The 16,113-nt window shown below is 41.8% G+C and overlaps 2 protein-coding genes across 6 annotated transcripts in view; one reads left to right on the top strand and one right to left on the bottom strand.

The window, feature by feature from the left end:
• Nucleotides 1–14,993, bottom strand: part of Rbm48 (RNA binding motif protein 48) — a 31,244-nt gene extending 16,251 nt beyond the window's left edge. For 2 of the 4 annotated variants that reach the window (XR_008214246.1, XM_052719502.1), the window contains exons 1-5: nucleotides 14,860–14,993; nucleotides 14,203–14,393; nucleotides 10,171–10,316; nucleotides 8,658–9,223; nucleotides 1,368–1,465 (exon numbers count right to left, since the gene is read on the bottom strand). Coding sequence is in view for 3 of the 4 variants with exons in the window: in XM_052719502.1 (XP_052575462.1) it covers nucleotides 1,379–1,465; nucleotides 8,658–9,223; nucleotides 10,171–10,316; nucleotides 14,203–14,393; nucleotides 14,860–14,970 (1,101 nt within the window). In the remaining variant the exon portion in view is untranslated. Of the gene's footprint in view, nucleotides 1–570; nucleotides 1,466–8,657; nucleotides 9,224–10,170; nucleotides 10,317–14,202; nucleotides 14,394–14,604 lie in introns of those variants that run through there. The other 2 variants (XM_052719501.1, XM_052719503.1) reach the window with 2 other exon arrangements.
• A 235-nt stretch (nucleotides 14,994–15,228) lies between these two features.
• Pex1 (peroxisomal biogenesis factor 1) overlaps nucleotides 15,229–16,113 on the top strand; it is a 42,944-nt gene continuing 42,059 nt past the window's right edge. Inside the window, exon 1 of one of the 2 annotated variants that reach the window (XM_052719500.1) lies at nucleotides 15,229–15,422. In XM_052719500.1, the coding sequence (XP_052575460.1) occupies nucleotides 15,294–15,422 (129 nt within the window). In that variant the 5' untranslated portion in view covers nucleotides 15,229–15,293. The remainder of the gene's footprint in view (nucleotides 15,423–16,113) is intronic. The other variant, XM_052719499.1, reaches the window with a different exon arrangement.

Here is a 16,113-nt window from a genome sequence, read left to right as displayed (position 1 = left end):
CGCCTCCACTTTCTCCTTCCCTGCTTGACATGGCACATTCCTTTCTTCTCATGGCCACTAGTGTGTGTGCTGGTGAAGATGGATAATCAAACACTCTTCTCACACTCACAAAACAGATCAGGAATGCACTTATGACAGAGAACCACATAACAGCTTCTCCCATGAAGACCCTAAGAGAAGTTTCTGGATTGCCACACCCTACACACATGGAAAATGATCTTCTTAACCATTCAGCAGCACAGTCCAATCTCCAACCCCTCATCTGTGACAGCACAAGCCACTGCACTAAACTGTTCCTCCGCCCGCGAGGAACAGGGCGCAGCGCCCGCTTTACATCTGAGCAGCCTGATCCGAGGGCATTTCTTCTTTCCAGCTCCGTGCTTAGCTGCTAATAGACCTCTTACCTGAGATCTCAGCACAGCAATCTATGTAATCACCTCTCGTGCATGGAGAACCTAAGCCCTTGTTGGCAGTTTCCCGTGGCATCATCCGGCACTGAAAAGCCACACTGGCAGGGCTGACTGTACACCATGGCAACTGAAGTCAACCTTATTCTTAGGACACGGCCAGAAAAACCCACTGAAGAAGGCCCTAGGGACACGAGCCGACATGCGTACAGCATGTGGTGCAGGACGGGCCTCCTCAGTTTATTTTTCCCAGAAAAGGAGATGGAAATAGTACAAAATCACATGGCCCGTTGACAGAAGAAAAGTACAAATGTGCTGCCAGGGTAGAAATCTAGAAGTGCCAACACTGATTAGTCTTTAGATCACCACAGTTCGTCTAAATTATTTTTAGAAGTTACAATAGCATGTACATTTCTAATACCAACTTTGTTCTAACGTTTTATTGGCATTTTTTCCTTTACAGAACTGCCTTCATTTTGAAGCCCTGGTATTCAGAAACAAACCGCCTGCTAGTTTTTGAACACCAATTGCTCAAAAACCTGAATTAAAGTCAGATCCTGACTGTCCTTATTTGCATCCAGAGTTTTGTATTTGTTTCAAACAATTTAAATATTGTAATATAAGAACTAATACAGTGTGAAAAGAACTGTTTCTGCCACATTGAGTGTAGATCCAAAAAAAAAAAAAAATGGAAACATTTGCAAACAGTTGAAAAGAAATACAAGAAAATAGTTTACAGTAAAACACCGGTAGTGAGATATCTTAGAGAATTAAAACATAAAGGTTCTCGCCAGAAAATACTAATTTAGCTTGGTTGTGTTGGCACACACCTTTAATACCAACACCCAGGTGGCAGAGGCCCAGGGCCAGCCTGGTCTACATAGCAAGTTCCAGGCCAGCCAGGGCTACCCAGTGAGACCCCGGCTCAAAAAGAAAAAAGAAAGAGAAGACAAGACTAACTGTCTGGCAAGCTATATTCTTCTTCTTTGTTTTCGTGGGTGACTTGGATGCACATCTTCCAATCTGTCCTCTGGAGGCTTTGGCACAGATGAAATCACCTAGTTTAAAAAGAAAAAAAAAAAATCACTCAGCAGTAGACAGCAGCAGATAGCAAAAACTGAGACAGAAATGGGTACAATGTCGACTAAAGAACAACACACAGAACTAACCAAATAAGGATATATTTCCTTTCAAATGTGAGGTTAACAAACTGAGGGAGGGAGGGAAGGGAGAAAGGGGTGGGGAAAAAGTACAAATACACCCAAACCAACCAACCGACCAACCAACCAAACAAACAAACAACCAACCAAACAAACAAACAAACAAACAAACAAACAAACAAACAACAAACCAGGAAAGTTTCAACAGAGTCCAGTAAAATTCAGAGAATCATTTGGGAATTCTTTGAAAACATATTTCAAAAACCTGGAAAATCACCAGGCGGTGGTGGCGCATGCCTTTAATCCCAGCACTCAGGAGGCAGAGGCAGGTGGATCTCTGTGAGATTGAGGCCAGCCTGGGCTACAGAGTGAGTTCCAGGACAGCCAGAACTGTTTCAGAGAAAACCCCTGTCTCAAAAAACAAAACAACAACAACAAACCCCTGGAAAATTTGGAAGAAATGGATAAATTCCTAGGCAATATATTGATGGGCCAGCCTGACTCTTCTTGAGATTAAAGCCATTTTGTTACAAGGTCAAAATAAGTTCATTCCTGTTTTCTGTAAAACTTGGATTTTACCATGTCTTGACCCATTTTCTGGAATTTGCACATGTTTCACACCCTATATATACCCTGATCTCCACCCTGTGAGATGTTGGTTCCTACATAACCAAAATTCCTCTGGAAACCCCAAACCCTTGCAAACCTTCCTCATCTTGCAGTTCTTGAGCTACACAAATCCCACTCTCTCCTGTGTTCAAAGCTATTTTCTCAAACCTGCTTTAGGGAGACCGTCCTGTCTGATAGAAAACAAAGCTTGAGTAATTCAACTAAAAAAATTTGGGTATGGTCTTTACTCTTGTTTGGTGGGATTAACAATATGACCTATTAAAATTAACTCAAGAAGCTATAAACAATTTAAATATATACACAACAAGCAACAAGATTAAAGCACCAATAAAAGTCCCTAGAAAAGTAAAGTTCAGGACCAGTGGATTCACTCCTGAATTCCACCAACTCCTAAAGAAGAGCTAACACCAATGCTCCTCCAACTAGTTAAAAAAGCAGAGCATTATCTAACTCAGTCTATGAGGCCAGCATCATCCTGATGACAAGTCATATAGGAATCAAGAAACAAGAAAATTATAGCCCAGTTCCTCTGATCAACATAGGAATAAAAAGTTTTCAATAAAATTACTGCAAATTGAATTGAAGAACACATTAAGATCATACAACCATGACAAAGTTAGTTTCACTTCAAGATTCCCAGGAAGGTCCCCACATAGGCAAATACAGCACACAGAATCAAGAACAGAAATTACATGTTTATCTCTGTAGTACTAGAGGAAAACACAGCATGTCCTTTAATATCAGGAATGAAGAGAAGAGTGTCCACTTCTTTCCACCTTATTCAATATAATATTTGAGTCTAAGTCAGAGCAAAAAGACAAGAAAAATAACGAACAGGAAAGGAAGAAGTCAGATTATCTGTCTCTATTTGTAGACTACACAACCTTATACTTAAAAGACTAAAGATTCGTTCAGAAAACTCTTAACTATGATATGCACTTTCATCAAAATATACAAAAATCAACAAAAAAAAAAACCCAGTAGCTTTTCTATAAAGCAATGAACTTGCCAAGAAAAAAAATCAGAAAAAAAAAATCCCATTCACAATAAACAACAACAACAACAACAACAACAACAAAACCAAATAGGGGCTGGGAAGATGGCAGCTGGAAAGGTCCTCACAGGCAAACATGAAGACCCGGGCTGTGATCTCCAGCCCCTTGTAGAAAGGCCAGCTGTACACCTCTAGCCTCGCACTGGGGAGACAGACGCAAGAGGCTGTGTGACAGACAGCCTGCTGGCAGCCACGCTAGCCAAACCACTGGGCTCCAGGTTAAGTGAGAGACCCTGTCCCAAATAATGAGGTAGAAAATGACAGCGGAAGCCATGAACATGTACACACATACACACCACACAAACAAACCCAGGAATACATTTCACCAGAAGGTCAAAGACCTCTATAGTCAAAGTCTTAAGCTAGACACTAGAAAATGGCAAGACCTCTTGATTGTATCAGTCTATAATTGCTATTCTGCCCCATCTCACCCACACCCTAGTGCACATTTGGAAGTCAGAGGAGTGGGTGCTGGAACAGAACACAGGTTGTCGGGCTAGCCAGCAAATGCCTCTACCCACTGGGCCATCTCACCTGTCCCTGGAAGAACTAATTTTTTTGTTGTTTGAGACAGGGTTTCTCTGTATCCTAGAAATAGCTCTGTAGACAGGCTGGCCTAGAACTCACAGAGATCCACCTGCTTCTGTCTTCTGAGTGCTGGGATTAAAGGCAGGCGCCACTACTGCTTGGCAGAATTAATTTTTACAACTACATTTATTCATTTATTTGTGTATGAGGGAATACACATGTGCATGAAAGCCAGAGGAAACCTTGTAGGAGGAATTGGTTCTCTCTTCCTACCCCGGGAGTCCTGGTAACTGAACTCACGTTGTCAGGCTTATGGAAAGTCCCTTGACCCATGGAACCTTCTCACTGGCCCTGGCAGAACTAATATAGTGAAAGTGGCTATATTTCCAAAAGTGACCTGTAGAATAAACACAATCCCTATCAAGATATCAAAGACATCCTTCATAAAACTTGGGGGAAAAAACTGTCCTAAAATTCACATGGAAGTACAAAAGACTCCTGAATAGCTAAAGACTCCTATGTAGTGAGAGCAAGGCTAGCGATGTAACAACATCTTCTCTCAAATTACAGGGCCACAGTAATGAAAGCAGCATAGGACTGGATAAAAACAAGACTGTACAACAGCGGAATAGAACAGAGGATCCAGAAATGAGCCTACACAGCTACAACCACAGAATTTTTGACAAAGATATCAAAAACACACAGGGTTGAAAAACAGCCTTTTCAACAAAGGGTGCTAAAAAACTGCATGTCTACATGTAGAAAAACGAAAACTTGATCTGTACCTCTTATTACACACACACACACACACACACACACACACACACAAAATCAATTCAAAGATGGACTAAGGACCTTAAGTAGCAAACTCTGAGAATGTCAAGAAAAACAGGAAGGGCATTTCAAGGTATACACACAGGCAGATTTTCTGAACGGACTCTAATGGAACAGCTAATAACCCCAACTGACTCAAGGACTCTCCTGGAACTGAGAGCTTCTGCATAGTAACAGACAGCAGAATGGGGATCTTGGCCCAACTATATAAATATCAAGTTAATATCAAGAATCTGTAAGAACTGCAAAAGTTATAACCTAAAAAAACAAATCATCCAATCAATAAATAGGCTAATAAGTTTAATAGATTTCAAAGGAAGAAATACATATGGCCAATAAATATTTGCAAGTGTCCAACACTATTAGGCATCAGGGAAATGCAAATGAACATATTATGATGCTATCTCATTTCAATTAAACAAATGCAAATTAAAACTGTATTGGGATTTTAGCTCACACCAGACAGAACAGTTATAATGAAGAAACAAACCGTAGACAGACAAAATATCCTGGTTTTACTGGTTTTGTTTTAAAATGGAGTCTCACTGTGTGACTTTGACTGGCCTGGCCTGGAACTCACTGTGTAGACCACAATGGCTTTAAAGAGATCTGTAACTTCTGCCTGCTAAGTCTGCACCATCAAACATATCTGGCTTAACATTTTGAAGCATTTGTAATATCTGCTAAGTCTAGAGACAGGACCGTTCGGTGCAAGAGATGAAAAAAAACTGGGCTGGGCAGTAGCACACACTTTTAACCCTAGCACTCCAGAGGTGCAGGCAGGTGGATCTCTGGGAGTTCACAGGCTAGCCTGGTCTACAGAGAGAGTTCCAGGACAGCCAGGGCTACACAGTGAAACCTGTCTTGAAAAACCAAAATAGAAAAAAAAAAAAGGAAAAATTATCGTAAAAATGGTACAATCCTCAGCTCCCAGGGGGTCAGGAGAAGGATGGATACTGAATACATTGTTGTTATTTCATTACCCAAAATAACTATATAGTAAGTCAAAAGCAGTATAAGACCATCTTGATTTGAAATGGAAAAATACACGGTAAAGTATATGAAGTATTTCTTTTTTGTTGTTCTATTATTTCCTTGTGTGGGATGTAGACTTTACACTTTAAAAATGCAGTCAACCCTGACTGTGACAGCTGTGACTCTGTATCTATGCCTCAGTTCAGTGCACCTGAGGACATACTGTGCTGGCATACACTGAAAAACTTAGGTAGGCTTAAACATAAAAATTATGTTCAAAGCCAGGGCAGTGGTGGCGAACGCCTTTAATCCCAGCACTTGGGAGGCAGAGGCAGGTGGATCTCTGTGAGTTTGAGGTCAGCCTGGTCTACAAAGTGAGTTCTGGGACAGCCAGGACTACACGGGAAACCCTGTCTGGAAAAACAAAAAACAGCAAGTATAACCAACAGAATGCAAGAGATGGAGGAGAGGATCTCTGGCGTTGAAGATACAGTAGAAGAAATAGATTCATCTGTCAAAGAAAACACTAAAGCCAACAAAGTCATGAACCAAAATGTCCAAGAAATTTGGGACACCATGAAAAGACCAAACCTACGAATAATAGGGGTAGAAGAAGGAGAAGAATACCAACTCAAGGGCACAGAAAATATATTCAACAAGATCATAGAAGAAAACTTTCCCAACTTAAAGGAAATGCCTATGAAGATACAAGAAGCCTATAGAACACCAAACAGACTAGACCCCCAAAAAAAGTCCCCTCGCCACATAATAATTAAACAACTAAATGTACAGAATAAAGAAAGAATATTAAGAGCAGCAAAGAAAAAAGCCAAGTGACTTATAAAGGCAAACCCATCAGAATAACACCCGATATCTCAATGGAGACTTTGAAAGCCAGAAGGACCTGGACAGATGTAATGCAGACACTAAGAGACCATGGATGCCAGCCTAGACTAATATACCCAGCAAAACTTTCAATCATCATAGATGGAGCAAACAAGACATTCCAAGACAAAGCCAGATTTAAACAATACTTATCCACAAACCCAGCCCTACAGAAAGCACTAGAAGGAAAATTCTAACCTAAGGAAGTCAGATACACCCTTGAAAACACAGGCAATAGATAAAGCCACAGCAGTAAACCCCAAAGAAGAGAAGGACACACACACTACCACCAAAAAATAACAGGAATGAACAATCACTGGTCATTAATATCCCTCAATATCAAAGGACTTAATTCACCTATAAAAAGACATAGGCTTACAGAATGGATACGAAAGCAGGACCCATCTTTCTGCTGCATATAAGAAACACATCTCAAATTCAAAGATAGACACTACCTAAAAATAAAAGGCTGGGAAAAGACTTTCCAATCAAACGGTCTTAAGAAACAAGCGGGTGTAGCCATCCTGATATCCAGCAAAATAGACTTCAAACTAAAATCAATCAAAAGAGATCAAGAAGGGCATTACATACTCATCACAGGAAAGATCCACCAAGATGAAGTCTCAATTCTGAACATTTATGCCCCAAACACAAGGGCACCCACATATGTAAAAGAAACATTACTAAAGCTTAAAGCATATATAAAACTCTACACATTAATAGTGGGAGACCTCAACACCCTACTTTCACCACTGGACAGATCTCCCAAATCTAAACTTAACAGAGAAATAAAGGACTTAACTGATGTCATGACTCAAATGGACTTAATCGATATCTACAGAACATTCCATCCTAACAAAAAAGAATATACCTTCTTCTCAGCACCCCATGGAACCTTCTCTAAAATCGACCACATACTTGGCCACAAAACAACAGATACAAAACAATTGGAATAACTGTATTCTATCAGACCACCATGGTCTAAAGTTGGATTTCAACAACAACAAAAACTACAGAAAACCTACAATCTCATGGAAACTGAATAATACTCAACTGAATCACCAATGGGTTAAGGAAAAAAGAAAAGAAAAGAAAAGAAAAGAAAAGAAAAGAAAAGAAAAGAAGGAAGGAAGGAAGGAAGGAAGGAAAGAAAGAAAGAAAGAAAGAAAGAAAGAAAGAAAGAAAGAAAGAAAGAAAGAAAGAAAGAAAGAAAGAAAAAACAAAAAACAAACAAAAAAAAAACCCAAAAACCTATGTTCATACACTTACTATTTTAGGCAATTCTTCATCCTTTACCAAACAATAATCAATAGGTGAAAACAAAACTGTCTATAAAAGAAACGAGGCCACCTTAGCCTCTCTTAGTCACACTGCAAAACGGGAGAGCATCTGTGTGAGCAGGACTGTGAACTTGGGAGATAACTGTAAGAACATGTTCACAGCCCTCCGTGTATGATTTCTGCAGGGCCCATCTTCACTCCACAAAAAGAAAGCTTTCATGAGCTACTTCAAATGTTAGCTTTCTTTTGTGTTTAGGAAATGGAGAATCATGTAAATAATGGGGGGAAAAAGACAATCTGACTTCCAACTAGTCCAAATCTTGTAAGTTCATATATAAAGTACCAAGTGTAGGGCAATTGAAGACTCGGTCTTTAGAAATCTTGCCTTGTGGGCTGCGGATGTGCTTGCCCACAACATGTCCCTGGGTTCTATCCCAACAAAACTAATTAACTGATTAATTAATCAATCAAAATCATTCCTTCTTTTATGGATATCTATCATAAAAGCATTTTGACTTTGATGTAATCTGCAGTAACTTTGAATTTAAAAGAAATAATTGATTATAACTGTCAATTTTGGCTTCTGTTACTACTACCTAGGGAGCTTTAAAAGGGGAGGGGAGGAGAGACAACATCTGGAATCCACTATCATAGTCTGACTGACTGGAACATGTAGTATTTTGTACCTATACTGACACAAAATGTATCTGTTCATTGTTAAACCAAGAATTACCACCAAATAAAATAGATATTGATCAAATTGTTATTTTAGAAAATAAAGGTAGGAAAATACATCAAAAACAAAAATAAAACAAATAATTACGTTTTAGTTCCTCCAAATAATTTCCTATAGTTGTTGGTCCTACAACTAAATTATCTTAATTTAAAAACAAAATTAGCTCACCTCTTTAAGTTTACTCCGAATTAAGTTTGCTGTTGTATTCAAGGAATCATCCTGCAGATCCACTGTGGGAATACCTGGTAACTTGGGTCCAATCACAGCCTCGTTAGTGCCTGTGTTTGTTTCAGGAAAAGTTCCAAGGTCACGACCACAGTCTCTCCTTCTTTTCCTCTCCTGCAGCAGTGTTGTCCTAGGCATAAATCTGCCAACTGACTCTGAGGTAGCAATGGCCTCTTGCACACTAGAGCAAGGTAGTGAATCTTTGTAAGTGTTCATCTGTAGTTTTGGGAGAAAGGCACTGTAGTTACGATGCTTTGATAGTTCACTATGGTTCCTACTGTTACTACAGGAATTTGATGCTCCGTCCACACGTTTCCCAGGTAAACACGTGCTTTGGGAGGCAAAATAGCATAAAGGCAAGTCACAAGAATAAGGAAGACAAGGACTTGAATTCTCAGAAGTGTTCAGAGCAGTTGTACAAAATCCAGGCATATGTGGATGGAAATCTTGTCTAGAATCTTTCGTTCCTCTTTGCTCTGGAACTAGTTTCTTCTTTGTCATGTAGTAGTCTTCAAAGTTATATTTTTAAAAGTTGAGGGAAAGGTAAACAGAAGGTTGGTTAATCATTTTGATCATTCAGAATCTTGCAATTCTCAAAACAAATTAATGCTAACAAGCTCTACTCCCAAAATTATATTCTAGAGCAGGGAATACATTGCTAAGATTCAGAGGCTTTCTGAAAGGACACAAAGGGTATCGCGTCACGCTCCCCCCTTTCCTCGTTTCCCCTTCTTATTTACTGCATTTTCTTATTCATCTATCTGGAATGTCCCACTGTTTCTCAGGAGCCTCCTCGTCTCCCTACTCAAAAGATAATAAAACCTATTCTTTTATATTTCCCACTAACTGTAATCTTAGAGTTTCCCATGCCATTGCATAGAAAGCTTTTCCAGTTTCAGAATATTCTACTATATGGATAAACCATGTTTAGTTCCTACTTGCATCAGGAGAAACTCAGCTGTTATCAAAAATCGGAACTTTCCCATGATGAGTAGCACTTCTAACCGGTGTATAAACCACAGTCGCCTCTTGCTGCCTTCATATCAAACACTGGATTCCTTAGCATGGGACACGAGGTACTTCATGATTTGCTTCCTGTCTGCTTTCCTAATCTCTCTCACTAAAACCTTGGAATTCTGGTTACTCTGTAGAATTACAGCTCCTTGAATGCATGATGGCAGTTTATTGCTCTAGGTGTTTAAACATGTAGCCTGGCTCATCTTGCCATCCTTTTCACTCCTTTCTGGATAACATTCACTGAAATTCAGCCATCTCTGACATCGCAGAGAAATAGTCCATGAACCAACATCTCTCCCTTTCCAGCCAAGGCTGTACAGTGCTGCATGGAACCCCATGGTTCAAGTCACCAGAGACCATGACTGAGCAGGAACTCCATGAGACACACATCCCTAGCAGTGCCTGACACACAGGAGGTGTTAACAACAGACTTTCGTACCTTTGTTTTTAGTAGCTCTTGCAATATAAGCCTTTCTCTCTTCTAATTTTTTTCTAGTTTCTTCAACTGTCTCAAATTCTGGAGCATAGCACACATGAAGTAACCCACCAAAGAAACTCTGTTCATCCATCTTTTTCTTAGCTATCCTAAAAAGAAATACATAATTTAAAGAGAACTCAAAAGAGAAATACATAAATTACATGGCTTAAAAAAACTGACTTTTACCATTTTTACTTATGCCTTATGTGTAAGTGTGTATGTGGGTATGCGCACATGAGTACAGTTACCCAGGAGGTCCAGAGGTAGTGGATTCCCTGGAACTGGAGTTCAGACAGTGTAAACCACCTGACGTGGGTGCTGGGAACCAAACTCCAAACTTGAGTCCTGTAACAGCTCTCAGCTTCCGTGTCATCTCTCCAGCCCCCAGATACTTGGCTTTTTTTTTTTTTGAGACAGGGTCTCACTAAGTAGGTCAGGCTGTCCTTGACTCACTATGTAAATCAGGCTGGCCTTGAACTCAGAGATCTGCCTGCCTCTGTCTCCCTAATGTTGGGATTAAATGTGTGCACCACTACACCCAGAAAGTTATTTTTTATTATTTTTAATTATGTGTATATAAATATGTAGAGGCTCTGGCCTGGAGCTAGAGTTTACAGACACCTGACCTGGTTGCTATGAATCAAACTCAGATCCTGTGGAGCAGTACGTGCTCTTAATCACTGAGCCATCTCCTCTGCCATGGCTTTTTAATTTAGATTTACCTAAGATAAAAGCTTAACAGGTGTTCCATAGATTTAAGGAACAAAGTGTGTGTTGGGGGGGGGGCAACTGTGGGCTGGGTAAGATGCTTTGTTTTGGATGACCCAACTGACCCAGAAAGTACTCTTAATAAAAAGATTTATCTTATTATTTACTTGTGTATACATGTATATAAGTACATGTGTTCTGTACACGTGTGGCAGGTGCCCTCCGAGAGTGACCAGAAGAGGCCACTGGATCCTGTAGGGCTGGAGTTACAAGGGGTTGTGAACCACCTGACAATAGTGCTTGAGAACTGAACCCCAGTTTTCTGAAAGAGCAGCAAGCTACCTTAACCACTGAGCCATCTCTCCAGCCCCAAGAAAATTATTCTTCCATTCCCTCTACTAATAATCTCAGTAAGTTTTCAGCTAAGCTAGATGTACTTACCTATACCTTTTTAAAAACTAACTCAGGACCTTACTGATTAGCCTGAGTTATAGAACTTGTGAGCAAAATATATAACTTGAAGCTGGCAAGATGGCTCAGCATGTAAAGGCACTTGCCACCAAGACTGATGACCTGAGCTCAATCTCTGGAACCCACATGGTAGAAATCAACCATCTCCTGTACACATGGCATGGCACGTGCTTCCGGACACACACTCACATGAACAAGTAAAAATATATGAATATGTAACAACTAACCAATGCACAATTAAGAACTGTGTTCCTTCTGGGGCTGGAGAGACAGCTAAGGGGTTAAGAGCACTAGCTACTTTCAGAGGACCCAGGTTCAATTCCCAGCATGGCAATCCACAATAGTCTGTGTAACTCCAGTGCAAGGGCATCCAATGCCCTCTTTTGCTCCACAGGGTCCTGCATGCATATGGGTATATAAGCTCACAAAACCACACTACATACACATAAAAATAAAAGAGAAATAACTAATTAAAAAAAAAAGAATTGAGCCGGGCAGTGGTGGCCCACGCCTTTAATCCCAGCACTTGGGAGGTAGAGCCAGGTAGATCTCTGTGAGTTCAAGGCCTGCCTGGGCTACAGAGTGAGTTCCAGGGAAGGTGCAAAGCTACACAGAGAAACCCTGTCCTGAAAAACCAAAAAAAAAAAAAAAAAAGAATTGTGTTTATTCAAGAAATACTGAACACCTATGCTGAACCAGGCACCCTAGTAAGTAAGTAATACTTCTGTATCAACAGATAATGATTAATGCTTATTGAGATATTACCCCATGCAATGCCATAAGTGCTTCACTTAAATTGGTATCTCATAACCATCTTATGATATGAAACCAAGGCATCAGGAAATCTGTACCCAGACCATGTTCATACATTCATCTATAAATCTAGGATTAAGTTGGGATGTCTGACTCCAGAGTCAAACGTATCAGGTTCTGTGGAGATATGAAGGCACTCTAGTCACTATGCTTTCCTAACCATGAAGAGCTGGCCATCTGGTGAGAAAGACACACAGCTCTCTGAAGTCAAGTGTTTTTGTGGTGGACTATGCAGCATACAAAAGAAATGTAAGGGGCTGGCAATGGTTTGGCGATAAAACCACTTGCTGACCTTGCAGAAGAGCAGCATCAAATCCCAGCACCCATGCTGGGTGGCTCACAACCACCGCCAACTCCAGCTCTGGGAAATCTGAAGCCTTTTTCTACTATAAAAATATATGAATGGCGGAAGTCAGAGAAAGACACATTTTAGATCAGGTTAGTGATTAAAGATTAAAAAAAAAATGACTGATGTGAACTAGGGAGAGTGCTCAGTGGGTAAAGCACTTGCTTAAGCTTGAGTGCCTAGGTTCAGATCCCTGGCATCCACATAAAGCTGGGCACTGCTGTATGCCTATAGTCCTGGTGCTGGCAAGAGAGATAGAAGGATCATTGGAGTTTGATAGTCAACCAATCTAGTTGATGAGCTCCAGATTCAGTGGGAGACCCTGTCTCCAAAAATACAAAGGACCACAGTGTGGTGGCACATGCCTTTAAACCTGGTGGAGGGGTAGGTGGAGTCAGGAGAAGGTTTTAAGTTCTAGGTCAGTCTGGTCTACGTAGCCAGTTCTAGGCTAGCCAGGGCTATATATTAAAACTTGTCTCAATCAATCAATCAATCAATAAGTAAATGAATAAGGTGGAGAACAACTGAAGAAGGCACTCAACATTGACCTCTACCCTACACACATACCATACTCACATGCACACACACACACACACACACACACACACATACCACAACCACACTCCTCCCCACAAAAAGGGTTAACACAGAAATAAAGCACTGTTGACTTTAGCCTTATTGGAATACAAGGTTTATGTCATACATAAGTATTAAAAAGAGATTGATCAACAGAGAACTGTAACAATAACAACTGCCATTGCTAATATTTACTCTTAATAGGAGGTGCCAGTCTAAGCCCTTTACATACATTATTTCACGTCATCCTCCCTCAGGAAACTTCAAGAAGCAGATCTTTTTGCCATATGGATTTTAAGAAGAGGAAAATTGCTTAGCAGGATTAAAAAAATTCCAAAGTAATGAAGACATAGGACTCGAAATTTACTTCAAATGTAATTCTGAATCTACCATACTACAGGTTCAAAAACTGTTACGCATAGATATGAGAGGATGGAAACAGTATTTTTGTAAAGTTAACCTTTAAAAAAATTGAAGGAAGAACTAGGGATGTAAATCACTGTTGGGTGCTTGACTAGGACATGTGATGCCTGAAGGGGTAAAAAACAAAAAGCTGGGGGGCTGGAGAGATGGCTCAGAGGTTAAGAGCACTGGCTGTTCTTCCAGAGGTCCTGAGTTCAATTCCCAGCAACCACATGGTGGCTCACAGCCATCTGTAATGAGATCTGGTGCCCTCTTCTGGCCTGCAGACATACATGCAGGCAGAACATTGTATACATAATAAATAAATAAAATCTTTAAAAAAAAAAAAAAAAAAAAAAAAAAAAAAAAAAAAAAAAAAAAAAAAAAAAACAAAAAGCTGGGCGGTGGAAGCACATCACCTTTAATCCCAGCACTCTTGAGGCAGAGGCAGAAGGATCTCTGAGTTCGAGACCAGCCTGGTCTACAGAGTGAGTTCAAAGACAGCCAAGGCTATAAAGAGAGACCCTGTCTCGAATCCCCACAAAACAAACAACAAACAGGAAGATTAAGAGTGATGAGTGTTTGTGTGACTTGGGTATGTTTGGGGAAAATCCGGGGCCAAAATGACAGCAACAGGAATACAGGACATGGATACTGCTTAATTTGTACATACATACCTTGCACTCTGTAATTTCACAAATTTAATGAGATAAACTTCTGTAAATTCTTCAGCTGGGTATTCATCTAGGGCGTTATACTGTTCAATCGCACCATACAGAGCAAATCGCTCAACTAATTCCTTCATGGCTCCCACCGCAGGAACACCTTGTATTAATAAGTACTGAGATTCCAAATTGATTGTATATACCTCAAAAAAAAAAAAAAAAAAAAAAAGGCTCGTTAAATGTATTCCACAGACAACCCACGGCAAATCTGTCCCTGACTATTTAAAAAAAGGAGCTTTGAAAGCAAGAGATACTCTGCTCAATCCGGTCTGTAAAACATACACACAAAACCATCACTCTTCTTGGCTAACGGGTAACACACTCCACGTAAGGGTATATGACTAAACCATTTACCAGACGTCTTTTCCAAAAGTTGACTCCAGAGAAGTTAATGGAAACAGTCACTGAACCCTCCCCAGTGCTTGTCCTGGAAGAAGCGCTACTGTAAACACGTAGGATACAAAACTAGAAGTCTTGCTCTCGTGGAGTGACGGTCTAGTAAGTAGTTAACGGAGAGTAACCCTTTCTGTAGGCTGGCCATGGGGAGCCAGTGCTCACAGGAAGCTAGCGCTCCCGCCTAGGAGAGCGAGGAAACCGAAGTCGCTCTACCTTGACCGCACGAGGGCGTCGGCCCTCCCGGTATTTGGCCCGCGAGTCACACACAGCCGTCTGGACGTGGTGGTCGAATATGCAACCCGGCTTCCCGTCACTGGACGCCATCTTGCCCGCCGTAGTCCCCGGCGCCAGAACAACATCCGCCGGACGCACTCCTCTGTGTCCAATAAGAGAGCAGAATGGGTCAAGCGTGCTTGGATTGGCTGGACAATCGACCCCATCGACAAGCCGTTCCTGAGAGCGAGAATTCGATCCGCACTGTGCCGCCCCCTAGAGTCTCGGAGGAGAGATCGGAAAGTGGCTGCAGCCGGATGTGCGAAGAGGGGGCGGGGCCGATCGATGTTCTCGGGCTCCGACGCCCTGGCCTGCCCGGGCCTGCCCGGGAAAGGGGCGGGCTCTGCTCCCGGGTGGGCTGGGGGAGTTGAACGATGTGGAGCAGCGATCGCTTAGCGGGTGCGGGGTCTGGCGGGGCGGTCGTGACGGTGGCCTTCACGAACGCTCGGGACTGCTTCCTCCACCTGCCGCGGCAACTCGTGGCCCAGCTGCACCTGCTGCAGGTAACGCGCTCGCCGGACGGCTGAGCCACTGCCTGGGGTCGGGCGCCGCCGATGTCTCGTGGGACCGGTGTCTGCTGACGCCTTCCCCGCCCGGGGCATCGTCTGTCACCAGACGGGCTGAGGCGTGAGCGAGGCCCCCTGCGGGCACGGCCAGAAGTGGCAGCACCACCCACCCCGCGGCTAGTGCATCCTCTGACCCTAGTCCACCTCTTTAGCTCGGTTAAACCAGACTGAATATGCTAGGGTTCTGCCTCGGCTTTCAGAAGCAGTCCTCACTCAAGGCTGAAAAGCTCTGGAGAGCTCTTACACGGTTTATTAAAGTGTTGTCCTGCCAGAGAGTTGCCAGTGCTGCCAGAGAGGCCTCGAGTGGCAGACTTGGTTTGTAGATTACCAAGGTTGCCAGTTTGTGCCAAAGGTTAATAAGATGACAGTTCTCCCTGCTTAGGAGGACTTTGAACCCCGGAGGGGTCTGCGGGGAAGGGAAGAGAAGGCGATGGAATTATTCACACCTCACACCTTCACGTGGGTGACCAGGATTTCTTGGACCTCAGTGAATTGTCACTGTCTGGATGCTGTCGTTATGGTGTTCAAGGTTATAACCATCGGTGGAAATACAGCATCCAGATTTTCTTAAAATTAGAATATTTGAAATCTCCTAAAATTCTAGATGCATGGTACCGGACTACTGGCT

The sequence above is a fragment of the Peromyscus californicus genome, unplaced genomic scaffold (assembly GCF_007827085.1).
Source record: "Peromyscus californicus insignis strain IS unplaced genomic scaffold, ASM782708v3 Scaffold_6__1_contigs__length_162567912, whole genome shotgun sequence".
In the NCBI taxonomy this organism is placed as follows: domain Eukaryota; kingdom Metazoa; phylum Chordata; class Mammalia; order Rodentia; family Cricetidae; genus Peromyscus; species Peromyscus californicus.
This window is presented reverse-complemented; position numbering and strand designations above follow the sequence as displayed.